The 27,875-nt window shown below is 44.2% G+C and overlaps 3 protein-coding genes and 1 pseudogene across 3 annotated transcripts in view; 2 read left to right on the top strand and 2 right to left on the bottom strand.

The window, feature by feature from the left end:
• Nucleotides 1-27,875, bottom strand: part of LOC112225629 (activin receptor type-2A) — a 679,452-nt gene that overhangs the window by 74,948 nt on the left and 576,629 nt on the right. The gene's annotated exons all lie outside the window — the stretch shown is intronic.
• LOC112214311 (V-set and transmembrane domain-containing protein 5) lies at nt 6,832-15,806 on the top strand. Its single transcript, XM_024372960.2, has 4 exons — nt 6,832-7,230; nt 14,624-14,950; nt 15,231-15,374; nt 15,493-15,806. Exons 1-4 carry the CDS (start codon nt 7,164-7,166, stop codon nt 15,522-15,524), a joined length of 570 nt encoding a protein of 189 aa, XP_024228728.1. The 5' UTR covers nt 6,832-7,163; the 3' UTR covers nt 15,525-15,806.
• On the bottom strand, nt 16,247-20,942 carry LOC112214308 (annotated as a pseudogene).
• LOC112215029 (centrosomal protein of 295 kDa) lies at nt 21,938-24,595 on the top strand. Its single transcript, XM_042306663.1, has 8 exons — nt 21,938-22,382; nt 22,485-22,685; nt 22,869-22,993; nt 23,109-23,214; nt 23,448-23,561; nt 23,654-23,794; nt 23,999-24,192; nt 24,455-24,595. The coding sequence occupies exons 1-8, from the start codon at nt 22,284-22,286 to the stop codon at nt 24,465-24,467; spliced, it is 993 nt and encodes a 330-aa protein (XP_042162597.1). The 5' UTR covers nt 21,938-22,283; the 3' UTR covers nt 24,468-24,595.

The following is a 27,875-nucleotide window of genomic DNA, read 5'->3' on the forward strand; positions in this document are numbered from 1 at the left end:
ACATCAGGGTTAGCAGAGTGTGCTAAAGCAGTGAGTAAAACAAACTTCTGATGTTGACATGCATGAAACCAAGGCTTTTTCGATCACAGAAGTCAACAAATGAGGGTGCCTGGGGACATGCAGGGCCTGGGTTTACCTCCACATCACCCGCGGAACAGAGGAGGAGTAGTATGAGGGTGCGGCTAAAGGCTATCAAAACTGGTAGCCTAGAGTGTTGGGGACAAAGAATAAAAGGAGCAGATTTCTGGGCATGGTAGAATATATTCAGGGCATAATGCGCCGTCAGGGGTATGGTGGGGTGCGGGTACAGTGGAGGTAAGCCCAGGCACTGGGTGATGACAAGAGAGGTTGTATCTCTGGACATGCTAGTTGTAATGGGTGAGGTCACCGCATGTGTGGGAGGTGGGACAAAGGAGGTATCAGAGGTATGAAGAGTGGAACAAGGGGCTCCATTGTAAACTAAAACAATGATAACTAACCTGAACAACAGTATACAAGGCATATTGACATTTGAGAGAGACATACAGCGAGGCATACAGTAATCGCAGGTGTTGATTGGGAGAGCTAGCTAAAACAGCAGCTGAGACAACAACAACTAATCAGCTAGCACAACAGCAGCAGGTAAAATGGCGTTGACTAGGCAGAGAGGGTCGGATTAACTACACACAGAGCCTGAGTGCGGCTGGGGCCGACAGATAAAAACATAAACAAACAGAATGGAGTACCGTGATTAATGGACAGTCCAGCAGGCATCAGCTATGTAGCCAAGTGATCACAGTGTCCAGCAGGCATCAGCTATGTAGCCAAGTGATCACAGTGTCCAGGGGACAGCAGTAGATGGGACAGGGAAGCTGCCACTACGCTAGCGACACAGCGTTTAAAGTTAGTAGCCCAGGGGGTGGTAGGGGGGGTTGGCAGGGAGATGTGCCTGCTAGCAGGGAGATGTGCCTGGCTCACGGCTAACTGGTGCTAGCTTCGTGGCAGTGGTGTTAGCCAAGGTCCAGAGTTTACAGCAAGGATCCGGTGGAGTACTGGGCTCTATCCGTGTATGAGTGTGGTTCGGGTGAACAGCTTAGTAGGCCGGGAAGTGGGACTCAGGGATAGCTTCGGTACTGCGTGCAAGCTAGCTGTGAAGATCAGAAGTAGTGGTCCAGGGATTACAGCAGGAAACCGGCGTTGTTGTGGAGAGACAGTTCGATACTGGTAGACTGGCGAGTATTATCCAGGCTAAAAAAAACCTGGCTGGCTGTGCAGAAGGTAAAAGCCGCTAGCAGTGGCTAACAATGACTAAATAGCTTGTAGCTAGTTAGCTGGTTAGCTTCTGGAGGTTCTTGAATGTGTTCTAAAAATTAAAAATAATAGCGATTCCGTATCACATTGGGTCAGGCAGGTTACCGGAAGGTATAATCGAATAAAAAAATCGAAAAGAGATTGAAAATAAATATGGGTACAGTGAGTGGTTGGGCTGGCTGGGGACACGGCGATTCAGACAGTTAGCAGGCCTGTGCTAACAAGCTAACAGTTAGTAGGCCGGGGCTAAACAAGCTAGCAGTTAGCAGACCGGGGCTAAACAAGCTAGCAGTTAGTAGACTGGGGCAGGCTAGCAGTTAGCAGGCCGAATTAGCAAGCAAGCAGATAGCAAGGGCTAGAAAGTTAGCCTTTGGGGGACGTCGCGATGGGTTAAGTCTGTTTATGCCTCTTCATGCGGTGACATCGATATACCGGTCGTGGGTCCGGATATTGTAGCCCAGGAGTATGCTTCGGTGGTAGCACAGGAGCTCTGGACGGGCTAGCTTCAAGCTAAGTGGATGGAAACGCTAGCCAGGAGTAGTCATCCGGGGTTGCGGTTAGCTAGTTGTGAAGATCCAGATGAAAATGTTCCGTTTGCGGTGGGAACCCGGGGATAAAAATAATAGGTCCGTTATGCTCTGGTTAGAGTCGCGTTGTTCGAACTGGTGAGAGCTTTCCGAGCTAAAGGTTAGCTGATGACCGCTAGCAATGGTTTGCTGTCTGATAGCTGGTAGTTAGCTGGCTAGCTTCAGTTGAGGGGTTCCAGATCCGAAGTAAATATAAATACTTTAGAAAAAAAGCAGATCCACGCTACATTGGGTGAGGCGGGTTGCAGGAGAGTATTTAGATGTTGGGGTTTAGCAAAATATTTTAAAAGATATGCAAAGAAAAATATGTAAAAAATGATATTTACAAGGGACACGACAGGACAAGACGTCTGACTGCTACGCCATCTTGGATTCGATGAGAGGGGTCAGAGGCGGCAGCACTGAACTAGCCTGCAACGTCACTTCCTGAATGAGTTCAAACTGCGCATGTTGTCTCCATGAGACGCCATCTTAACACTAGTTAGGGATAGGCGGGATGCAAATGTCTCAACTGGCCAATTGCCAGGGAAAATGCAGAGCGCCAGATTCAAATAAAATACTATAAAATTCAAACTTTCATTAAATCACACATGTAAGATACTCAAATAAAGCTACACTCGTTGTGAATCCAGCCAACATGTCAGATTTTTAAAATGATTTTCGGCGAAAGCATAAGAGGCTATTATCTGATAATAGCACCAGCAGTAAACAAAGGGGTTAGCATATTTCAACCCTGCGGGCGCTACACAAGACGCTGACATAAAATATAGAACATGCATTACCTTTGACGAGCTTCTTTTGTTGGCACTCCAATATGTCCCATAAACATCACAATTAGTCCTTTTGTTCGATTAATTCCGTCCATATATATCCAAAATGTCCATTTATAAAGCGCGTTTGATTCAGAAAAAAACAGCTTACAAAAAACGCAACATCACTACAAAATATTTCAAAAGTTGCCTATAAACGTTGCCAAAATATTTCAAACTACTTTTTTAATACAACTTTAGGTATTTTTAAATGTTAATAATCGATCAAATTGTAGACGGGGCAATCTGTGTTCAATACAGGAATGAAAAGAAACCAGCACCACTATTCGTGTCTTGCGCAACTCTCAACAGTGTACCCAGTTCCTAGTTGGCCTACTTCTTCATTGCACAAAGGAATAACCTCAACCAAATTCCAAAGACTGGTGACATCCAGTGGAAGCGGTAGGAACTGAAAACAGGTTCCTAAGAAATAGCCCTTGGCAATGACAAGTCAGGGAACAGAGAGAGGCAAAAAATAATAATAATTCTGAACAGTTAGTCCTCTGGGTTTTGCCTGCTACATAAGTTCTGTTATACTCACAGACATGATTCAAACAGTTTTGTTTTCTATCCAAATCTTTGAATAATATGCCAATCTTATATTCTTGGCATGAGTAGCAGGAAGTTGAAATTGGGCACGCTATTTATCCAAAAGTGAAAATTCTGCCCCCTAGCCCCAAGCGTTTTTTTAACCGACATAGATTCAAAGCGCTATAGAGAGAAATATTAATGCCGTCTTTTTGTAGGCACCATCTGCCATGGTTTGTTGGACAAAGCTTATGAGGAAATGAATGGCATTTTGGGGGGGATAAAAACTGAAAATAAGGGGTCGACAGTGGGGTCGAAAATGTATTTAGTCAGCCACCAATTGTGCAAGTTCTCCCACTTAAAAAGATTGAGTGAGGCCTGTAATTTTCATCATAGGTACACTTCAACTATGACAGACAAAATGAGAAAAAAAAATCCAGAAAATCACATTGTAGGATTTTTTATGAATTTATTTGCAAATGATGGTGGAAAATAAGTATTTGGTCACCTACAATCAAGCAAGATTTCTGACTCTCACAGACCTGTAACTTCTTCTTTAAGAGGCTCCTCTGTCCTCCACTCGTTACCTGTATTAATGTCACCTGTTTGAACTTGTTATCAGTATACAAAACACCTGCCCATAACCTCAGCAGTCACACTCCAAACTCTACTATGGCCAAGACCAAAGAGCTGTCAAAGGACACCAGAAACAAAATTGTAGACCTGCACCAGGCTGGGAAGACTGAATCTGCATTAGGTAAGCAGCTTGGTTTGAAGAAATCAACTGTGGGAGCAATTATTAGGAAATGGAAGACATACAAGACCACTGATAATCTCCCTCGATCTGGGGCTCCACGCAAGATCTCACCCCGTGGGGTCAAAATTATCACAAGAATGGTGAGCAAAAATCCCAGAACCGCACGGGGGGACCTAGTGAATGACCTGCAGAGAGCTGGGACCAAAGTAACAAAGCCTACCATCAGTAACACACTACGCCACCAGGGACTCAAATCCTGCAGTGCCAGACGTGTCCCCCTGCTTAAGCCAGTACATGTCCAGGCCTGTCTGAAGTTTGCTAGAGAGCATTTGGATGATCCAGAAGAAGATTGGGAGAATGTCATATTGTCAGATGAAACCAAAATATAACTTTTTGGTAAAAACTCAGCTCGTCGTGTTTGGAGGACAAAGAATGCTGAGTTGCATCCAAAGAACACCATACCTACTGTGAAGCATGGGGGTGGAAACATCATGCTTTGGGGCTGTTTTTCTGCAAAGGGACCAGGACGACTGATCCGTGTAAAGGAAAGAATGAATGGGGCCATGTATCGTGAGATTTTGAGTGAAAACCTCCTCCTTCAATCTACAATGGAATGGTTCAAAAATAAACATATCCAGGTGTTAGAATGGCCAAGTCAAAGTCCAGACCTGAATCCAATCGAGAATCTGTGGAAAGAACTGAAAACTGCTGTTCACAAATGCTCTCCATCCAACCTCACTGAGCTCGAGATGTTTTGCAAGGAGGAATGGGAAAAAAATTCAGTCTCTCGATGTGCAAAACTGATAGAGACATACCCCAAGCGACTTACAGCTGTAATCGCAGCAAAAGGTGGCGCTACAAAGTATTAACTTAAGGTGGCACAAAATGGCACAATGCGCACATAGCTTAGGCTACTAACATTTTCAATAAGGATTGATTAATCTCTGCCTGCAAATCGTCCTCCTAAAAGGTAGGCTATATCCTATAGGCATATCCTATATGCTTCCAGTTCAGCAGCCATACCTGCCAGATCAGGTGCACATGTGGTCTCAATTAAATAGAGTAGACTATAGCCTATGCACAGGAGGTTGGTGGCATCTTAATTGGGGAGGACAGGCTTGTGGTAATGACTGAAGCAAAATAAGTGGAATCAAATACATTAAACACATGGTTTCTATTTGTTTTGATGGTTTCTATTTGCTCTAATTGCATCGTTCCAGACATTATTATGAGCAATCCTCCCCTCGGCAGACTCCACTGAGCCTATGCATGGGCGGAGACGCACGTGGCCATTATCTTTCCAAGAAAATGTACTTCATAAATAGGCCTATGATTAGGCTATAGTTTACTACATTGCCTAGAAACAGGCCTAAATATTGATCACCCATATTTCTCCGTCTGAAAATCTTCCCACTCCTAAATGGTAGGCTATAAGAAGTCTCTCCAGCTCTGCTCTATTCAAACTACATCTAGCATATTGGCTGATATAGCCCAGTAATACAATGTAAGGGCCATGTGAGAATCTCTGGTAAGCTAACCTATTTCTTAAGTTATTTTTGCACATTTGATGTTGCCTATAGGGTGCAAATTTGCTGGCACCATGGCTGGCAAATGAGTTGCGTCACATACACCTAAAACAACTGCGGTTGGGTTTGGGAACAGTTCTTGCGGTAGCGGTGGGAGTCGGACAGAAGTCCAGTGGGTGCGGGTCGGAGAGGGATGAAGAAATTGGTATACAGAAGTCTACTGTGCACCATGAGAGTGAAGCCTGTAATGTTAGAGCTGTTTATTACTGTGTCAGTGTGAAAAGTAAGGAAATAGCTAGGGAAACTGACAGGTCAATAACGTTACATAACCATACTGACTAATACAACTCACATTTCACTGAAAAATCATCAGAATATCAATCTTCAATCATTTGGCCAATGGTTTCATCATCTGCTTCAGGTCTAGTGTGATTGAGGCAAAAAGAATAGCTACCATTAGTCAACATTTGGCCAGGTCTCTCTCGAATGATAAATCAACTGGCGAATGCTTGCCATGTTGATTTACTTCTGAAATAGGACAAAACAAAGGCTACAAAACATGTCCATACAAACAACAGCTGTTAGATAGTAATAATAGCCAGCTCATATCGCTATCTGACAGATAACTAGAGGCTAGAGCTGACCTGGCTGTGGTAGCTACTAGCTAGCGTAGCTTATTCATTCACCTCAGTCAAGAGGGGATGAAACATTAACTAACGTTACATGTCAGTTAACATAATAGCTCAGCACTGCGAATAAAGTTAAGATAAAGAGCAGTTACCTTGCCAACTACATCAGTCAACTAAATAGTATCCACTTTCTGCTTGGTTTGGTTTTACAACTCTGTAAAAGAGTGCAACACATACACACTGTACTATGCTCAACTCTCCCGTGCAGGTCCAGCCAGCCTAGTCCTAAAGCACACCGTTGTCGCTTTCTGTATCACATTACAATGATGAAACTGGGGGGGACAAAAATGCAATTTCAGAATGTGGGGGGGACATGACACCCCCGTCCCCAGTGAAAGTCGCGCCCCTGATTATCTGCCTCAAAAATAAGCTATTGCAACAGTGACCAGGCAGCAAATAGACAAAGTGGATCTGCGATATACTATATTGTAACTTCTGTTAATGTGGCCATTGTAAAGAAGTGCAGTCATCTCAGAATAGACACTCCTCCCTGTCTGACCTGCTCAGCAAGGTGTGTCCAATACCACTTATTCATCCCACGTGGTGCATTTGTGGGAGGCAGTACAGGGAGGCCATACAGGCGTGTCTCTCTGTGTGTTTCTGCATGAGTATTTACTATGTTATTGGCTCCCTCTCTCTTACTCTCTCTCCCTCTCTCTCTCTCTCTCAGTGCTTGTTTCTTAGTATGAATGTTTGCACAGTAATCTCCTGCTGATCCTGTCTGATGGGTGAGGTGCCGTTGCACAGGCAGAGCAGCTTAGGTAGTTAGAGAACACAGAGCTGAGAAGGACAGAAGAGAACATCACCAACAAGAGATATACTCTTTTCCACCAGATTAAGACATTAACAAAAATAAAAAGGAAGGAGGAACACAGGAAATAATGGATTTTGAGAGAAGAGCAAAGCGAATGCTCCAGAATGTGGAATGACCCAGTAGACACTCCGTACTGGTGAGAATAGATGGACCTGGGGTTCTAATGTGGCTCTGGGACACACAGGAAGTCGCTCTTTTCTTCAGCATCACATTGTATGTGTGCCACCTAGGTATGTATCCTATCCATACATGGAAACACTTCTGTGAGCATGTATCCATATATGGACATACTGATTTGTATGTGTTTAAATGTGAGTGCTTGTGTATTTAAGGGCATGCCCATGTTTGCCTCAGAGTGTATGGTGTATGCCAAGCAATTTCAGAAGAAACTTTCTTCTGGTATCGGTTGACTAACTTTGAGTATTTCCCAACTTTTGCTCTGATGTGGTTTGTACCGGTGAAACAGAATGATAGTCCACTTAGACACACAGTGGTTTGTTAATTCCCCAAAACCTGGATAGGGCGTGATGGTTTCAAGGCATACCTCTGGCAGCCATAATGTTTCTCTGCCATTCTTTGCATGCTTTAACTAAATTCTTTGTGCATGCTTCATCTTGTGTGCACACACCTTTAGTTGGACTGGTGTGTCTGAGTCAGTAATTCACATTGATTGAAACACATCTTACATGAGAAAACAACCGAAAGCAGGTGGCTATGAGGGCAATTCAAAACCAATCAATCAATCAAATGTATTTATAAATCCCTTTTTAAATCAGCACATGTCACAAAGTGCTTATAGTGAAACCCAGCCTAAAACCCAAAAGAGTAAACAATGCAGATGTAGAAGCACAGTGGCAAGGAAAAACTCCCTAGAAAGGCAGTTACCTAGGAAGAAACGTAGAAAGGAACCAGGCTCTGAGGGGTGGCCTGTCCTCTTCTGGTTGTGCCCGGTGGAGATTATAAGAGTACATAGCCATTTAGGCCAGATCATTCTTCAAGATTTTCAAACGTTCATAGTTGACCAGAAGGGTCAAATAACAATCACAGTGGTTATAGAGGGTTCAACAGATCAGCACCTCAGGAGTCAATATCAGTTGGCTTTTTCTAGCCGAGCATTCAAAGTTCGAGACAGCAGATTGGGGGGGGGGACAGAGAGAGAACGAGAGAGACAGCAGGTCCGGGACAAGGTAGCACATCAGGTAAACAGGTCTTGGGACCGCCGAATTGCCACGATCATACCCTGGATCTAGTTTTGTGTAATAAATATTGTGGATCTAAATGTTTTTCCTCATAATTCTGGACTATCGGACCACCATTTTATTACATTTGCAATCGCAACAAATAATTTGCTAAGACCCCAACCAAGGATTATCAAAACACGTGCTATAAATTCTCGGACAACCCAAAGATTCCTAGATGCCCTTCCAGACTGCCCACACCTACCTAAGGACTCCGGAGAACAAAATTCAAAATGCACCTAACCAAGGATCTAAACTTAACCTTGCGTAATACCCCAGATGCAGTCGCACCGTTAAAAACAAAAACATTTGTCACAAGAAACTAGCTCCCTGGTTTACAGAAAATACCCAAGCCCTGAAGCAAGCTTCCAGAAAATTGGAACGGAAATGGCGCTCCACCAAATTGGAAGTTTTCCGACTAGCTACACGGACAAGTTCCTGCCTGGTTTAGATCTTATCTGTAGGAAAGATATCAGTTTGTCTCTGTGGATGGTTTTAGGACCACTATTCTTTTCACAGTGTGTAAAACATTAGGAACACCTTCCTAATATTGAGTTTTGCCCTCAGAACAGCTTAAATTCTTCGGTGCCTGGACTCTAAAAGGTGTCAAAAGAGTTCCACAGGGATGCTGGCCCATGTTGACTCCAATGCTTCCCACAGTTGTGTCAAGTTGGATGGATGTCCTTTGGGTGATGGACCATTCTTGATACACACGGGAAACTGTAGAGCGTGAAAACCCCAGCAGCGTTGCAGTTCTTGACACAAACTGGTGCGCCTGGCACCTACTACCATACCCTGTTCAAAGGCAATTAAATATTTTGTCTTGCCCATTCCTCCTCTGAATGGCGCACATACATAATGCCTCAATTGTCTCAAGGCTTAAAAGTCCTTCTTTAATCTCCTCCCCTTCATCTACACTGATTGAAGTGGATTTAACAAGTGACAACAGTAAGGGATCATAGCCTTCACCTGGATTCACCTGGTCAGTCTATGTCATGGAAAGAGCAGGTGTTGCTAATGTTTTGTACACTCAATGTATACTCTACCTCTTGGGTATGTCATTCGGAAACGCAATGTAAACTTTCACTGCTATGCAGACGACACACAGCTGTACATTTCGATTAAACTTGGTGAAGCCCCAAAATTGCCTAGCCTCGAAGCCTGTGTTTCAGACATAAGGAAGTGGATGGCAGCAAATGTTTGACTTTTAAACTTGGACAAAACAAGATGCTAGTTCAAGGAAACAAAGAAATCTTCTGTTTGATCTGACAATGTATCTTGAGGGCTATACAATCGCCTCAAATAAAACTTTGAAGGACCTCAACGTTACTCTGGACCTTATATTTAAAGAGCAGCTTTTTTCCTGGAGTGATGAACCACCCTTGCTGTGTCTGCCTGGCTGGCTCCCCTCTCTCCACTGGGATTATCTGCCTCTGACCATATTACGGGGGCTTAGTCACTGGCTTGATAATGCTCTCCCATGCCGTCCCGAAGAGGGGTGAATCATTTTTTCTCTCTCGATAAACTCGACTTGAATGGGTTGAGTCACTGGCATGATCTTCCTGTCCGGCTTTGCGCCCCCTTCGGGCCTGTGATGGGTGAGATCAGAAATGCCTTATTTACATAAGTATTCAGACCCTTTGTGATGAGACTCGAAATTGAGCTCAGGTGCATCCTGTTATCATCCTTGAGATGTTTCTACAACTTGATTGGAGTCCACCTATGGAAAATTAAATTGATTGGACATTATTTGGAAAGGCACACACCTGTCCATATAAGGTCCCACAGTTGACAGTGCATGTTAGAGCAAAACCCAAGCCATGAGGATGAAGGAATTGTCCGTAGAGATCTGGGGAAGGGTACCAAAAATGTCTGCACCATTGAAGGTCCCCAAGAACACATTCATCATTCTTAAACGGAAGAAGTTTGGAATCACCAAGACTCTTCCTAGAGTTGGCCGCCCGGCCAAACTGAGCAATCGGGGAGAAGGATCTTGGTCAGGGAGGTGACGAAGAACCCGATGGTCACTCTGACAGAGCTCCAGAGTTCCTCTGTGGAGATGGGAGAAACTTCCAGAAGGACAACCATCTCTGCAGCACTTCACCAATCAGACCATTACTGTAGAGTGACAATACGGAAGCCACACCTCAGTAAAAGGCACATGATAGCCCACTTAGAGTTTGCCAAAAGGCACCTAAAGACTCTCAGACCATGAGAAACAAGATTCTATGGTCTGATGAAACCAAGATTGAACTCTTTGGTCTGAATGCCAAGCGTCACGTCTGGAGGAAACCTGGCACCATCCATACAGTGAAGCATGGTGGTGGCAGCATCATGCTCTGGGGATGTTTTTCAGTGCAAGGGACTGGTAGACTAGTCAGGATCGAGGTAAAGATGAACGGAGCAAAGTACAGAGAGATCCTTGATGAAAGCCTGCTCCAGAGCACTCAGGACCTCAGAATGTGCTAAGGTTCACTTTCTAACAGGACAACAACCCTAAGTACAGTGGCTTAGGGACAAGTCTCTAAATGTCCTTGAGTGGGCCAGCCAGAGCCCGGACTTGAACCCAATCGAACATCTCTGAAGAGGCCTGAAAATAGCTGTGCAGCAATGCTCCCCATCCAACCAGACCGAACTTGAGAGGATCTGCAGATAAGAATGGGATAAACTTCCCAAATACAGGTGTGCCAAGCTTGTAGTGTCATACCCATGAACACTCAAGGCTGCATTCAAATAAAATCAAATCAAATTTTATTTGTCACATGTGCCGAATACAACAGATGTAGACCTTACAGTTAAATGCTTACTTACAAGCCCCTAACCAACAATGCAGTTTAAAAAAAATATGGATAAGAGTAAGAGATAAAAGTAAAAAGTAATTAAAGAGCAGCAGTAAAATAACAATAGCGAGACTATATACACAGGGTACCGATACAGAGCCAATGTGTGGGGGGCACCGGTTAGTTCAGGTAGTATGTACATGAAAGTTGTTTAGAAGCCTCTTGGACATAGACTTGGCACTCCGGTACCGCTTGCCATGCAGTAGCTGCCGAATGTGCTTTAACAAAGTACTGAGTAAATGAAGGGTCTGAATACTTATGTAAATCTGATATTTCAGTTTTTTATTTGGAGTAAATTTGGCAAAACGTATAAAAACCTGTTTTTGCGTTGTGTGTAGATTGATGAGGGAAAAACAATTTGATGAGTTTTAGATTAAGGCTGTAACCTAACAAAATGTGGAACAAGTCAAGGGGTCTGAAGAGTTTCCAAAGGCACTGTTTACTGTCCGTACCGCATTGTCCCTAAGCCACATTCAGACCCCTTGACTTGTTTCATATATATATATATATATATATATATATATATATATATATATATATATATATATATATATATATATATATATATATATATATATACAGTTATATAGTACCAGTCAACTGTATATATACAGTTGAAGTCGGGAGTTTACATACACTTAGGTTGCGGTCATTAAAACTCGTTTTTCAACCACTCCACAAATTTCTTGTTAACTTTGGGATAATAGGGGGCAGCATTTTCACTTTTGGATAAATAGCATGCCCAATTTCAACTTCCTGCTACTCATGCCAAGAATATAAGATAAGCATATTATTAGTAGATTTGGAGAGAAAACACTCTGAAGTTTCTAAAACTGTTTGAATCATGTCTGTGAGTATAACAGAACTTATGTAGCAGGCAAAACCCTGAGGACTAACCATTCAGAATTATTTATTTTTGAGGTCGCTGTCTGTTCAATGGTTTCTCATGGGGAAATGATATTTCTTAAGCACTTGTTTGCAGTTCCTACCGCTTCCACTGGATGTCACCAGTCTTTGGAATTTGTTTGAGGTTATTCCTTTGTGCAATGAAGAAGTATGGCCATCCTGGAAAAGGGTAACGCTGTTGAGAGTTGGCCAAGACTTGAAAAGTAGCGTTAGTTTCCTCTCGTCCTCTATTGAAAACAGATAGACCCGTCTTCAATTTGATCGATTATTAACATTTAAAAATACCTAAAGTTGTATAACAAAAGTATTTTGAAATGTTTTGGCAAAGTTTACAGGTAACTTGAGATATTTTGTAGTGACTTTGCGCAAATTGGAAGCTGTTTTTTTCTGGATCAAACGCGCCAAATAAATTTACATTTTGGATATATATGGACGGAATTAATCGAACAAAAGGACCATTTGTGATGTTTATGGGGCATATTGGAGTGCCAACAAAAGAATCTCGTCAAAGGTAAGGCATGTTTTATATTTTATTTCTGCATTTTGTGTAGCGCCTGCAGGGTTGAAATATGCTACTCTCTTTGTTTACTGTTGTGCTATCATCAGATAATAGCTTTTTTGAAATCTGACATGTTGGCTGGATTCACAACGAATGTAGCTTTAATTTGCTGTCTTGCATGTGTGATTTAATGAAGGTTTGAATTTTATAGTATTTTATTTGAATCTGGCGCTCTGCATTTTCCCTGGCAATTGGCCAAGTGGGGCATTTGCGTCCCCCTATCCAAGAGAGGTTTTAACAAACTGTATTTTTGGCAAGTCAGCTAGGACGTCTACTTTGTGCATGACACAAGTCATTTTTCTAACAATTGTTTTCAGACAGATTATTTCACTTTTTTCAGTTGTATCACAATTCCAGTGGGTCAGAAGTTTACTTACACTAAGTAGACTGTGCCTTTAAACAGCTTGGAAAATTCCTGAAAATGATGTCATGGCTAATTGACATCATTTGAGTCAATTGGAGGTGTACCTGTGGATGTATTTCAAGGCCTACCTTCAAACTCAGTGCCTCTTTGCTTAACATCATGGGAAAAGACGCGTTCTGTCTCCTAGAGATCAACCTACTTTGGTGCAAAAAGTGCAAGTCAATCCCAGAACAACAGCAAAGGACCTTGTGAAGATGCTGGAGGAAACAGCTACAAAACTATCTATATCCACAGTAAACGAGTCCTATATCGACATAACTTAAAAGACTGCACAGCAAGGAAGAAGCCACTGCTCCAAAATCGCCATAAAAAGCCAGACTACGGTTTGCAACTGCACATAGGGACTAAGATCAAACTTTTTGGAGAATTGTCCTCTGGTCTGATTAAACAAAAATAGAACTGTTTGGCCATAATGACCATCTTTATGTTTGGAGAAAAAAGGGGGACGCTTGCAAGCCGAAGAACACCATCCCAACTGTGAAGCACGGGGGTGGCAGCATCATGTTGTGGGGGTGCTTTGCTGCAGGAGGGACTGGTGCACTTCACAAAATAGATGGCATCACGAGGATGGAAAATTATGTGGATATATTGGAGCAACATCTCATCTCAGAACTGAAAAAGTGAGTGTCGAGCAAGGAGGCCTACAAACCTGACTCAGTTACACCAGGTCTGTCAGGATGAATTGGCCAAAATTCACCCAACTTATTGTGGGAAGCTTGTGGAAGGCTACCCGAAATGTTTGACCCAAGTTAAACAATTTAAAGGCAATGCTACCAAATACTAATTGAGTACATGTAAACTTCTGACCCACTGGGAATTTGATGAAAGAAATAAAAGCTGAAATAAATCATTCTCTCTACTATTATTCTGACATTTCACATTCTTAAAATACAGTGGTGATCCTCACTGACCTAAGACAGGGAATTTTTACTAGGATTAAATGTCAGGAATTGTGAAAATTGAGTTTAAATGTATTTGGCTAAGGTGTATGTAAACTTCCGATATATATTCTGGACTCTGACATTACTCGTTCTGATATTTCTTAATTTTTTTCTTTTTATGTTTTGGATTATGCATGTATTGTTTTGTATTGCTAGATATTACTGCAATGCTGGAGCTTGAAACACAAGCATTTCGCTGCACCTGCAATAACATCTTCAAATCTGTGTACGTGACCAATAAACTTTGATTTGAGATGAAGCGACGTGGTAGAATCACATGCCAATGTGTCATCTCAAAGTAATTTGATGGCAGTAAACCCATCATACAGTATAACAATATGTTATGTAATGTCTGTGGACTGAAAACATTGTCTTTTGTGGAGAGGTTGAACATTAACTGGTGGTTATGTAAGGGAGTAGGGTAAAGGGGGGTATTTCTTCTGTCGGAACTGAGTGGCCAATTGGGCTCTAAAAAATAAAAAACTGAAGGTAGTTGATCCATTGCTCATAAAAAAGGCAAGTGGGAAGTCAGAAAATTACTATGGTGGTAACATGTCAATAACACATCAGTGTGTGGGTAATAATATGTTGACTTACTGTATCTGATTCTAAAATACAAATCAGATATATCAACTTCTCTTTATCTGTCATACATTAAAAAACACTGTTCCTCTTTCTTTCCCTTCCTCCCTCCACTATGTACTTCCTCCGGCAGCTGGAGCCATCTCAATACGGTCTCCTCAGCACAGTCTGACCAGGCCTGTCCAACAGGATGTATTGTTCTCTGTGGACATCTCCTGTGTTGGGATTCCCACAGTACAGTGGACCTTTATGTCTGGCAGGGTGAGCAGAGACATTGGGGCGTGGCAACCTGGGGGGTTTACCAATGTATCAGAGGACTACATGGACAGAATCCTCACGTACACTAATGGATCTATGGGACTGTCGGACCTACGTATTCAGGACACTGGCTTCTACGTGATCACTGTGACTGAACTGTCCGGGAGCAGCAAAGATGCAGGATTTGTCTTGAATGTGGAAGGTGAGTGAATGGTGGGTGAAGGCCTATATCACAATGTGGCATTTTGCTTTAAGTTACAGTGTTAGTGTTTCATCATAGTTGACATTTACAAGAACCCCTTTATGGAACTGTTTTCCTCTCAGTCCTGGAGGCAGTTTCTGTAGCGGCCTTATAGTGTTATTGTACAATATCTTTACGAGTAGTTCAGTACAAGTGACCTTCATTGAACTCTACCATTATGAGTAAGCTAATTAGTGGAAGTGAGAATGAACATGGTGTGTTCTCCCTCCCTGTGTTGTAGAGGTTCTGTATGAGGACCTCCAGTACCTGGCAGTGTTTGCTGTAGTGCTGGCCTCCCTGGCTGGCTTCCTCATGGTCTCCATGTGGCTCATGGACAAAGCCTACAGCCAGATCAATGCATGGAGACAGAGGAGGCAGATGCCAGGTAAATACCTTTAGAATGATTTTGGTCATTTCAATAATTAGTAATTCAATGACTCAAGTTTGATTGTTCTTGTGTGTACGTGGTTCATTGAATTTCTCATTTTTTGTATCATCTCCAGAGAATGATGTAACTGAGCTGCAACCTCTCTGATATGAAGATCTGAGAAAGCCAGATGGGACTGCCCAACAACCAATATGAGCTAAAAATGAAAGACTCATTTTATAAATCAATGAAAGCATCCACAGAGTGTAAATGTCACCAAGTTACTGATTCCAGGAACAGATGAAGGATTATCAACCTACGTGCCTCAAGACGAGCTGCATGTATTATTTTACTGTACATGGAAACTGTATACACAACTGATATTAGTCCACCAGATTTTATGTAAGGAAACACACTGACAAGTGGAAACAAAATATATTTTTATTTTCACAGCTGTTTTCAGTTTCTTTTACTGTAACATTTAAAATATACAGTTGAGGTCGGAAGTTTACATACACTTAGGTTGGAGTCATTAAACCTTGTTTTTCAACCACTCCACAAATTTCTTGTTAACAAACTATAGTTTTGGTAAGTCGGCTAGGACATCTACTTTGTGCATGACACAATTTTTCAAAAAATAGTTTACAGACAAATTATTTCACTGTATCGCAATTCCAGTGGGTCAGAAGTTTACATACACTAAATTGACTGTGCCTACAGCTTGGAAAATTCCAGAAAATGATGTCATGGCTTTAGAAGCTTCTGATAAATGAAGTAAATTGGAGGTGTCCCTGTGGATGTATTTCAAGGCCTACCTTCAAACTCAGTGCCTCTCTGCTTGACATCATGGGAAAATCAAATGAAATCAGCCAAGAACTCAGAAAAAAAATTGTAGACCTCCACAAGTCTAGTATATATTAATAATAATAATAATACATTGGCACAGGTAAGTCAGATGTCCAAGCAAATCAACAGACATCAATGCATGATTTCCACAAAAGTGGGTCAAGTTAGGATTCAGCCCATAGAACAAAATCAGAGATAGCGAGAGAGTGTGATAGTGGCCGGACCTAAGGACAGGGAGTGAGGGCTGCCATCAGAAGATCCATCTTGTAACCAAAGTTGCTTCCCTCCATCTAGCTCCAGTGGACCTCTTTGTAGGGCCCTCACAGGTGGTTCCACTTCCCATCCTGGATGACGTCAGACTTGGGCAGCTCCTTGTTCTGGCTGCGTGGGAAACTGGACCAGGAGCTTACAGCCACTCTCTGGACCAATACGCACTGGAAAAGATACAACACATTCATTTGGACAAATATTAGCATTATCTTAAGCTTCAGTCATTCAGATCATCATATTAGTTTTCAGACTAAATGAGCTGTTTAAGGTGCATGACGGCCAATATGCCAGTGATTGATTGAAGGACGGTACCTGAGATTGCATATTCCCTGTTGGAGGAGGCAATGGTGATGGCCCAGGCGCTTTCGATGCTCTCCACAGAGCCGAGGCCCAAATGGTTACTGAAGCTCAGAACATGCCAACTCATCACTTTAGCCAGCTGCTGTACCGCATGGACCTGCTGCTGAGACATCTGCAGTACCAGGGGACAGGGAGGCACTGTTACTCACTAGTTCAGACAGGAAGCTACAAAAAGGCTACATCAATACTTTGAAATAGATTTGAATAAAAGTTTCCCTGGAGCAATAGGCTGTGAAGAACTACAGCAGGTCTAGCAAATGCATCTAGTCATGCATTTTAGAACATACAACAAGCATTTTAGGTGGCTTCTAGCTATACTTGACTGTAATACAGAGTACATAAACAGAAGGTGGTGATGTGAAAGCAGTCACTCCTGACCTGAGAGAGGAGAAAGTCCTGCAGCTCCGGTTCCTGGTGAGAGAGGGTGATGACACGGCCGTCCCCGTGCACCACTCAGATCTGCTCAACCCCTGTTCAGCTGCAGCTGGATAGACCTGCACACACACACAGAAGGTCATGGTACATTCTTTCTCCATGGTCAAAGTTTTATCTAGACAAGACCTTTACCGAACATTGACAAAGCGGAATAATTGCAGAATTAAATAGTTGATAATTCATTAAGGTGAAACCTCTTCTTCTGTTGTTCGAACATGGAACCTACCTTTTTCCTTTTAATTAATTCTCTACTCTCACCAAATGTTCTATTCTAGAGGATATGTCACCAATTCCTGGCCAGTCCTCCTGACTTTAACGGTACTCTGCCTCTGTTACTCGGGCTTAGCCAGTCCTCCTGGCTCCTGCTCCACTTACTTGCAGATCTGCTCGTAACTCTGGGAGGTGATGAGGACTTTGACACTGGACTCGTACACATTGTTGATGTTGGACCAGTGGGCCTGGATCTGGGGGTCTTCTATACGGCTGGCCAGGTTGTCGATGGTCCGCGCCGTCCTGAAACAGACCCGAGGGGTAGACTTTCAGTCAATGTTGAGTTGCTGTCCTGTAAAATTCTAATTCAGTATCAAACGGTTTCATTGTGCCAACATTTTCCTGATTTGTGATTTTTCAACAAAGATAGGAGGTGCTTTGACTGAAACAACAAGCCTGACAGGAGAAAATACTTTTGAATTTTTTTTGAAAAAGAAAACAGTATAACAGTATTAGCTTGTCATTGATGTGTGATGTGGTGTGTGTTTGTGCCTACCTGCTGCGTAAGAAGATGTGTTTGGCCTGTTTGATGATCTTCTCCAGTAGGCCATTCTGCTGCAGGTTGGAGATCTCAGCCTTGTCGTAGGCCATGGGCCCTGCCATACGCTGCCTCTTGTGGCCAAATGGGGCGCTAGCTGGATGGGGCATCACTATCGAACTCAGGGTCTGCTTGTGGAACTGTGGGTGGGAAGGAGGGGCATTTATATTGATCAATATGTATCACAGTTCACACAATCAGCAATGAAACACATGCATATGTATAAGATATATATATTTTTTAACACGGGGACTTAGTTTGGTCAGTATCTGTCTGAGTAAGTCTTTGGTCAACAATATAATTACTAGATGGTCAGGTTCAATTTAGTTCCATGCAGATAGACAGGCAGACCCAAATCTCTCATGAGCTTGTGCAGGTTGTGTTCTAAAACGTAGAGGTGGTCGTCAGGTTTGGGTTTCTCTGGAGACGCCCTCTGGTTCTTCTTCTCTCCACTGAGAAACGGACAACTGGAGACCTGCAGGGAGGATAGACAACCTTAACGGTGGTGTAATACAGGAATCTCCAAGAGTAGGACTCTGCACACCTGAAGAGGGGTCAATAACAGCAAAATTATCTCCGGACACTTAGAACGTACTACTCAAGGTAACACAGACAAAAAAAAACATTTAAATGCATTAATTTTGCATGGTTTCATGGAGTATGAATTTTCCATAGGCTACAATAACCCTCCTAAAAGCATTGTAAAGAGTCCTCACCTGGAAAAGGTTGGGAGATGATCTGGTTCTTGACTACGATATGGGACTTGATCTGAACCGCCTCCCGGGACAGCAGAGAGAAGATCTCCTTACAGAGCAGCACGTTCTGAGCAGCTTCCAGCTTCACATGCCACGGCTGAGTGCCTGCTTTAGCTTTAGGTTGCCTGAACAGGCTCACAGTGCCTAGGTCACCTATGTCAGGGGCTTGTTTCTGGATTGAAACCTTGAAGACAACACATAACAATATTTAAGAGGCCAGGCCGAACATTGACATCACAAGGACGTATGTTCTCTGAGCTGAGAAAAGTTCAAGAGGGCCAGCAGTCTTTATTCACTTTGATGTAAGCTGATCCCCAGTGATCTGGATGTTTAGTGGACAGTAATCCTCCAGGAGCTTCTTGTCAAGGTCGAAGTCCATGTTCTTTATCACCTTAAAGGTGCCGTTAAGAGGAAAAAAGGATCCTGCAGAGAGAGGCATGGCATTAGAAATTAGCTATAATGAAATTAGCTATAATGTCAGAAAACACTGAATGTGCAGAAGGTGGTAAATACTGCAATGACACTAAATGAGACATTTGAGCAGAGTTAAAGCCTCCATACTTGCGCTCCTGTAGCTGAGGTCTCCCGGGAGCTTGTCTCCTACTTTGCGTAGTTTTCACTCCGAGCGGAGCCGCTCTGAGTTGAAGTCCCTCTGTCTTCTGTTCTCCTGGTTCTCTGCCACTGACTTGGTTAGTTTCTCTGCCCCCTTCAGGAGCAGCTGAGCTGCTGTGGCCATCTTCTTACAGATGAGCTGGAACACCAGGGGTGTGAGGTAGGGATTGGGGAGGTCAGGGGAGAGAGAGTGAGGTCATAGGTACATGTCAAATAGTCCAAAGTGGCTTCCTCTCCTTCATCTGCAGTGACCTCAAAACACAGGATAGGTCAAAATAAGCAATATGTTGGATGTATATTGTGTACCAGGAATTTGCTTTCATTGCCATTCTAGTTCTTCTACATCAGTGCAAATGAAGAATGAACCACTTGAGACTACAGAGATCCATTGAAAAGATTGAAGTCATGAGTAAAACCACTTATCGAGGCCAACCTTTCCGCCTCAGGGGTCCTGGGACACTGGGTCCTTGGCCCATGTACTTCTTCTCCTTGACTACGCTGAGGACGTCGTATAGCACACATATCTCTGTCAGGGAGATGCACAGGTTGTTACGCACCACAAGGACGGCTGGAACTTCACTGTGGCTGGAAGGAGGAGGAGCAAGTATCAATCAACCATTCTGCTCAGACCAACTCCCTACAGAGCGCTTAATAGAAACATAAATGTTGCTACAGATTAGGGCCAGGACCATACCTGTAGCATGGCAAAGGAAAGAAAACACGAAGCAGATTTAACTTCTTTAGGAAAACAGCCCGAATGTTGGAAACAAATGTCATGTTGTCATTCAGAGTCACATTTTCCCCCAAGTTATAGCACACAATATTTTACAAACAGCTTGTTTTTAAAGGACCAAAAATTGAGTTCTGCTTCGTGTTTTCATTTTTGCCATGGAACAAATATTATGATGTTGGTATCGTCACAGCCCTGCTACAGATGTCTATCAGATGGTCTCAGGAACACGTGTGGTGGTTTTTCCATAATAACTCTCCAAGGCAGAAATAATCACTTTACAGTCAACTAATGAAGCTGGTGTAGACATTCAGTGTATGTGTCCATGGGGTGAGATACATTCATCCTCCTCTGGCTTTTGCTTCCCCCACTCCTGGGGGTCCCTGGGCTCTGCTTCCATCCCCTCTTCATCAGAGTCTGATACCTGGCCAAAGTCGATCCTCTGGGCTAGCTAGGCCAGGTTTTGGGACATGGACGAGGGAGGGACATATGTCTCCATGGCATCTTGAGACACTTCCTGGGCCTGCTCTTCTTGCAGGACAACTCGATGCCGACACACACTGCTGGACCACCACCCGACATGATGATGGTGAAGAGTAGTCACACCTAGAACTTCACACACAAAACCATTCGATTCACTACATTTTACCCACCATGACTATGGTCACAGACCAGGGCAAGTCTAGACAAATAAGTAGCTTGCTAAACAGACTACAGCTAGCTATGTAGCAAATATATACTGACCAAAAATATAAACACAACATGCAGCAATTTCAAATATTTTACTGGGTTCCATAAATAAAATCGGTCAATTGAAATAAATTAATTAGGCCCTAATCTATGGATTTCACATGACTGGGCAGGGGTGTAGCCATGGATGTGCCTTGGGGTGCATAGGCCCACCCACTGGGGAGCCAGCCCCAGCCAATCAGAATGAGTTTTCCCCCACAAAAGGGCCCTATTACAGAGAGAAATACTCCTCAGCACACCCCCTCCCCATTTTATTTATGGAACCTTTATTGAACTAGGCAAGTCAGTTAAGAACAAATTATTATTTACAATGACGGCCTACATGTAACCTCCCCCGGCCAATCCCTCCCCTAATCAGCATGCTTCCTGAGGCTCCGCAACTGCGTCACACCCTCCATATGGAGCCTCCGACCACATTTTTGGATCAACCATAAATTGGTTCAGAATATCAGAATTGGGCTCCATGTCGAAACGCAGCCATAATCGGCCACCTTCAGAGTTAGAGTAGTGCAGAAGTTGTCATATGCTGAGGCAGTGAAGAAAGCAGAGGGAGATGGGCCAAGGGGGAGGGGGAGGGGGGTGCTTGAGAGGAGTGGTGTGAGTAGTAGATCTGTACCAGTACAGAGGGTTAGTGATATGTTACAGTAAGATTGTATTTTTAACATTTATAGCAATGGTTATCAACAGTAGGGATGGAACGTAAGTCACTGAAAATTGAGGTTGTGGTGGCATTTGCAGAGAGGTACTTGGGTGTGCGAGACTTGACATCAGAAGAGTTACAGGGTGTTTAGTGGTGATGTCCCACCCTTTCAGTTTGTTGGCATGAGGTAGGACTAAATATATATAAATAGTGGAGTAGGGTGGTGTTATTTTTTTTTGAGTGTGGTGTTAAATGGTAGGGTATTTATTTATTTTTTCAAGCAAAGTATAAGGGAGTTGTACTCCAGTCTAGTAGGTGGCGGTAATGCAAAATCGGCCACCTTTTGGGCATGGTGGAACACATCCAATCACATGATTTAGCGCGGTTTAAAATACAGGAAGTGACGTTTAACAACGAAATAACGCTTTCACTCGTTGGCATGGATTTCGGCTAATAAACAACACTTTGGAGGGGGATTGTGTAACGCATTTGAACGTTAGCTACTTCAAATTAGCATAGTGTTTTGTTTAGCTAATCCATCAATATTTAAACAATCTAGATTGCGAAAACCGGAATATTTTTCCTACTCTGAAGTTTCTGGTGCTAGCCAGCTAGTTTAGCACAACTGGCTGGCCTTTGTTTGTCATGGGTGTTTTTCAGACAGTGCCGTTGATCAGCTAACTAATATTTTCGCCTTTCAACATCCCTGAATTTTATAAAGATGAAGAGAAATGTGTCTCGATTACGGTTAAGTCCAAATGAAGAAGCTCAACTCATTCGAGAGGAACACGAGAGGAGAAGGAAGCTGCGAATACAACAGGTATATAGTAGCTAACACCTAACACTCGCTCTCAGTGACGATACTTACGTACTGTCAATGCATACACTACCAAATGGTAGCTAATGATCAGCACTCTCACAGGTGCGGGAACAGGAGCGGTATATCGCTCTACAAATCCGCACGGAGGTGCAACTGCGAAGGGAGCGCGAGCTACAAAACCTGGCAGAGGAGTTGAAGGGGCAGTGGGAGCAACAGCAGAGTGAGAAACTGAAGACCCTGCAAAAGTTATACCAGGACAATCTCCGAGTTTTGGGAGAGGGACATAGGAGTGCCAAAGAAAATGTAAACACTCAACTCTCAACCTGTGTCTTAGCAATGTGTGATACATTACAGGCTGCCAGTGTAACTTGACTGGGTTTTGTAAGATTTTTTAAGCAACTTGGGTCATGCCCCAGATCACAAAATACCTGTGTCTTTACTTCACTATACAACTGGTTGATCAATGCACACTTCTTGTTTCCCCAGGAGCCTGACTGGGAGGCAATTGCACAGAAAAATGAGGAGAATCATGTTCGGGCAGATGAGCGCTATCGAGTAGCCCTCAAAGAGCTCAAATCACAGAGACAGAAAGATCAGGAGGAACAAAATCGGTGAGGCTATCAACAGGATTTTATTTGGTCAAACAAACATGGGCTTGTTACATTGTTTGATATTACATTTGGAATGTTTGATATTAAATCTGGTATGTTTTTCTTCTCCCTCAAGTTTTATGGAGGCTAGGAAGAAGTCCATACAGGTGGAGAAGCAGAGGGCAGCAAAAGTGGCCAACTTCCCATCCCTTCCACCCAACCCAATTGAGGTTCAATTTAATGTTAAGGAATCGGGCACATTGTGAACTATGGTCATTGCGATGGAAAGTTCTTAATCAAAGGCACTGTAACAATGGAATATAGAGCTCTCCTTCCAAACCCACATACCATTCTTAAAGCACACATTTAATTAACAATATTCTATTGTAGTATGAGCAAACAGCAGTCTCAGTAGATCTTACAATTCCAACAAATATATTCTCAAATTTTGTACATTTCTTTTTACTGTTAACAGAGTATTGAGTCAAGGAAGCTGCATGCAGTGAAGAAATCAGACGTGGATGCCTTCTCTGTGACTCACTATCATATGCCAGAGACTGCAGTGGACAGGGAAGTCTACACAGCACAGGTAATCTATCTTTAAAAGTTCAAAAAGATGCAATGGCCCAGTGTGATATATTGTCCTCTTTCTATTGTAACCGGTGTGTTTTGTTCCCCAAGCCAAACGCACAGGTGGCGGCATTGGAGGAGATGCAGCGCCTGCAGGAGCTAAGACAGGAGGAGCAGAGAGAGAGACGAGAGCAGCTGGAGAAGGCTCATCTCAGGGGTAACCACGCGCTGAGGAGGGAACAGCTCACACAGGTACATACTGCTACACAAACACACTCGCCTTGTTCAAGACGATTCAAGTGATAACATGAAAGAAAAGTCCATGTACAACTTTCTGCGTAATGAGGCTAAACCTGTCCTGAGACGTTAAATGAATTCCTGAAATCCTTTGAATGCATATTGTATGCGTCAAGGCCAAAACAACAGCAATACCTATGTTTGTTTTGGCTGTATCAGGACCGAGAGCGCCTCCTGGTGGAGCTTGAACACATGCATCAGACAGACCTTTTGAGGCGCAGGCAGGTGATGGCTCAGATGCCTGCCCAGATCTTCCAGCCGCTCCACAAGAGACAGGAGATGAGGGAGGACTGGCAGAGGGATATGGAGTTCGCCTTCGAGGACATGTACACTGGAGAGAGGAGTAAGGAGGGGTGATCCAAATCATAATACATTTTTCATAGTTTTCTCTGCAGCAATGTTTTTCTACTCTGGCCCCGAGGACAACATTTGTTGGTATTGTCATGGTGTGTAGATAAGTTTTACTTGATTGAAATGGAGATATTGACTCTATCCCAGACAGAGTAGTGTGGACACACATTATTAGTATGGCACCTAATTAGTAATTACCATTAGTATGTTGGAATGGAGTTTCTCTTTTGTCTAATTAAACCTGTACTGATCTCTTGCCTGCAGGAGTGAAAGGTGACCTGGTGCTGCAGCTGGTCCCAGAGCCTCTCCTAGCTGTGTCCACTGGCAGCCAGGATGAAGACCTAGACCTGACCCAGGAGGCCACCCCTGACCTTACACCCTTGGCTGGGGCAGAGGAACAACCGGATGAAGGTGAAGAGATGGATTAATTTCTGCCGTTGGACTCCGGCTTTGGTTAATGTTTGATTTACTGACTATCAGAGTATGACCATAGTGTTGTCAAGAAAGGTTATGTGGAAACTGTAATAAATGGAGTTGGATCGTGTGCGTGAAATAAACTGTTTTGTCTGTCATTGTAGAACCATCCAGGCCTCTAGGTGGCGCTCCCAGACAGGCCTTGAAGAAACTATTGACCCGCATCAGGTCACAGAGAGACCAGTGGAGCTACCGGAGGCTGGTTGATCCCCCAGGTGACTGCCAAACTACTCCGACAGCAGAGTGCGACATGTCCACAGGCATTACGACCATTGAGACAGGTTCTCTGGCCAGTGAGGAGAGGGGCCGTCCTTTGACCACTATTTCCAGACTCCCAGACCCCTCTCAGTCAGCCCAAGGTTAGTGAGCCCTTTGTAGACCTTCTTGATTTGCTGCTATAAGGTTGAAGGTTCAAGAAAAACATTTTTTTCTGTAGTGGTTTTTTCTTAATGATCCATTTCATGTATTTTGTCTGATTAGCTATAGAGACAACAGAAGAGTCCATAGTGGCTGGTACCCTGCTCCATCCTGATAAACAAGCCATCAAGATCCACACATTTGAAACCGAGAGGAAGAGAAGGGTGTGTGTCTTTGTATCTATGTATTCATGCATGTCCATAACATGTCTGCATAATAGATCTGTCTTGAGTGGGAGGGGGGTGTAAAATAAAGTGAATGTATTAACCTTTCTGGGAAAGTGTCTCTAAAGCTGAAAGCTCATAGTTTGCCCTGTGGTTGCCTCTGTTGTCCAGGAGGAGGAGCTGGAGAGGCAAAAGCAGGAGCAGATAGCCCTGCTACAGGAGTTAGAGGAGAAGAAGAGCAGGCTGGAGCTGCTGCTGCAGGAGGCCCAGCAAGAGAGAGAGCAGCTGCAGACGGCCATGAACCAGGACACACCTGCTGCATCTGGAACACAGAAAACACCAGCCCAAGACGTCAGCCCTGCTGCTCCAACTCCCGAGGTGGGTGGGATTGTGTGTGAAGAGATGTGGTTGTGGTGGGATTGTGTGAAGAGATGTGGTTGTGGTGGGATTGTGTGTATTTATCTGAGCCATGATGTGAATCAATAATACCCTGAATTATATTTTAAAATATATTTCATGATGGTTTCTACACTTGAACTGAGCTCTGTGTGTGTGTGTGTGTGTGTGTGTGTGTGTGTGTGTGTGTGTGTGAGCCATGATGTAAATCAATATTACCCTGAACTGAAGTATATTTTCAATATATTTCATGATTGTTTCTACACTTGAACTGAGCTCTGTGTGTTTGACTGTGTTTCCACATATGCAACACTGACTTGTTCTGTGTTTGTCCCTGTGCAGTCTACTATACACTCAGCCGCTGAGGATGACCACTCCAGGAGAATCAGAGAGTATCAGCAGCGTCTCTTTGACCAGAACAGGTGTGTTTCTCACCATGGCTGATTCATATGATGAAATTAAAACAGCTGCCTATTGCTGATTTGTGTCTCATGTGGCAGGTAGCCTAGCGGGTTAAGAGCGTTGGGCCAGTAACTGAAAGGTCACTGGTTCAAACCTTGAGCGAGGCACTAAATGCTCATTTGCTGTGGCTGGCCGTATTTGACTCAGGTGTTTAAATAGGTGTTTAAATAGGTGTTTAAATAGGTGTTTATATATATATATATATAAACACCTAACTTATGTCTACTTTTATGGATGTTTTGGTCATTTATCTAAAACAAATCTTTTCAATGTTTCAATCTCTTAGGCTTCATAAGCAGTCCGTGGAGGAGGCTCGCCGGCGTCTGGAAGGGTACCAACGCACGCTAAGAAACCGCTACTCTGGTCAAACTAGCTCAACATTTCTCCCTCCTGGTACCACAGCCCGTCCTCTACCACACTTTAAAGGCGGAATCAATCCCCCGGCAGTGCCCCTAGAACTCCCCTCTGGTTCTGCCCTGCTCCCCTGTCTCCCTGTAGCACTTAGTCCCCACTCTAGAGCTCACACCCCTTTGGACCTCCCCACACAGGAGCCCTCCATCTTGGCTCAAACTCTCTTCCTCCCTGGCACTACAGTTGGCTCGCATATTAACTCCAGAACCTCACCAGTGCAGCTAGAACCCACCTTTGAAAGCCTAAGGGACCAAAGAGCAGGTGTATGGCTGGCGGAAAATGTGTTTAGTAGGGTCACAGAGGATGTCCCTGAGAAGCTACCGCCACCCTCTACCTCGTTAGACCCCCAGTCCTACAGACCACATCCTGTTTCCCTCCACCCTACTCCACACATCCCACTCCCATCAAGAACTGACCCCATCCCACCCATCAGCCCAACCCTTTCAGAAGTGGGGGCCCCGGTAAATCCTGGGGAGGCCCTGGTAAATCCTGGGTCTGTCCTGCGGGCCCCGGACAAGTTTTGGGAGGAGGTGGAGAGGCAGAGGCAGGAGCTACGGGAGGCCCAGAGGGGGGTGGAGGCCCAGAGGGGGTGGAGGCCCAGAGGGGGGTGGAGGCCCAGAGGGGGTGGAGGCCCAGAGGGGGTGGAGGCCCAGAGGGGGTGGAGGCCCAGAGGGGGTGGAGGCCCAGAGGGGGTGGAGGCCCAGAGGGGGTGGAGGCCCAGAGGGGGTGGAGGCCCAGAGGGGGTGGAGGCCCAGAGGGGGTGGAGGCCCAGAGGGGGTGGAGGCCCAGAGGGGGTGGAGGCCCAGAGGGGGTGGAGGCCCAGAGGGGGTGGAGGCCCAGAGGGGGTGGAGGCCCAGAGGGGGTGGAGGCCCAGAGGGGGTGGAGGCCCAGAGGGGGTGGAGGCCCAGAGGGGGGTGGAGGCCCAGAGGGGGTGGAGGCCCAGAGGGGGTGGAGGCCCAGAGGGGGGTGGAGGCCCAGAGGGGGGTGCTCTTCATGCAGCAGAGGGAACTGGAGGAGGAACAGAGGGAGCAGAGGAGGAGACAGAGGGAGGTGTTACAGGCACTGCTCACTGCTGATGACACACAGGTAAGGAAACAAACGACACCTTAAGGGTTTTACCTGCTGTTACTAAGGCAGGTCTGCTATTGGTTTAAAGTGATTCAAAAAGTAAGAGTAACACTAACATGTAGAACTAATAGTTAGCCCAAACATGTACATTATGTCAATGAAATTGCATGGATATACTCTGCCTACTGACTAAAGTAGCTTACCAGCCATATCTGTCTGTGTCTGTCTTGATCTCTGTGTGGCTCCACCAGCCTGGTCCAGAGACCACTGATGGTTTGGGGTCAGAAGTCCTG

The sequence above is a fragment of the Oncorhynchus tshawytscha genome, linkage group LG26 (genome assembly GCF_018296145.1).
Source record: "Oncorhynchus tshawytscha isolate Ot180627B linkage group LG26, Otsh_v2.0, whole genome shotgun sequence".
In the NCBI taxonomy this organism is placed as follows: Eukaryota; Metazoa; Chordata; class Actinopteri; order Salmoniformes; family Salmonidae; genus Oncorhynchus; species Oncorhynchus tshawytscha.

What these genes read in the sequence shown, in the direction of transcription:
- LOC112214311 (XM_024372960.2), top strand. Translation starts at nt 7,164, where the DNA reads ATGTGGCTCTGGGACACACAGGAAGTCGCTCTTTTCTTCAGCATCACA. An exon ending in ATTGTATGTGTGCCACCTAG is followed by an intron (nt 7,231 to 14,623) that starts GTATGTATCCTA and finishes TTCCTCCGGCAG; the next exon opens with CTGGAGCCATCTCAATACGG. An exon ending in ATTTGTCTTGAATGTGGAAG is followed by an intron (nt 14,951 to 15,230) that starts GTGAGTGAATGG and finishes CCTGTGTTGTAG; the next exon opens with AGGTTCTGTATGAGGACCTC.
- LOC112215029 (XM_042306663.1), top strand. Translation starts at nt 22,284, where the DNA reads ATGAAGAGAAATGTGTCTCGATTACGGTTAAGTCCAAATGAAGAAGCT. An exon ending in GGAAGCTGCGAATACAACAG is followed by an intron (nt 22,383 to 22,484) that starts GTATATAGTAGC and finishes GCACTCTCACAG; the next exon opens with GTGCGGGAACAGGAGCGGTA. An exon ending in GGGAAGTCTACACAGCACAG is followed by an intron (nt 23,562 to 23,653) that starts GTAATCTATCTT and finishes TTGTTCCCCAAG; the next exon opens with CCAAACGCACAGGTGGCGGC.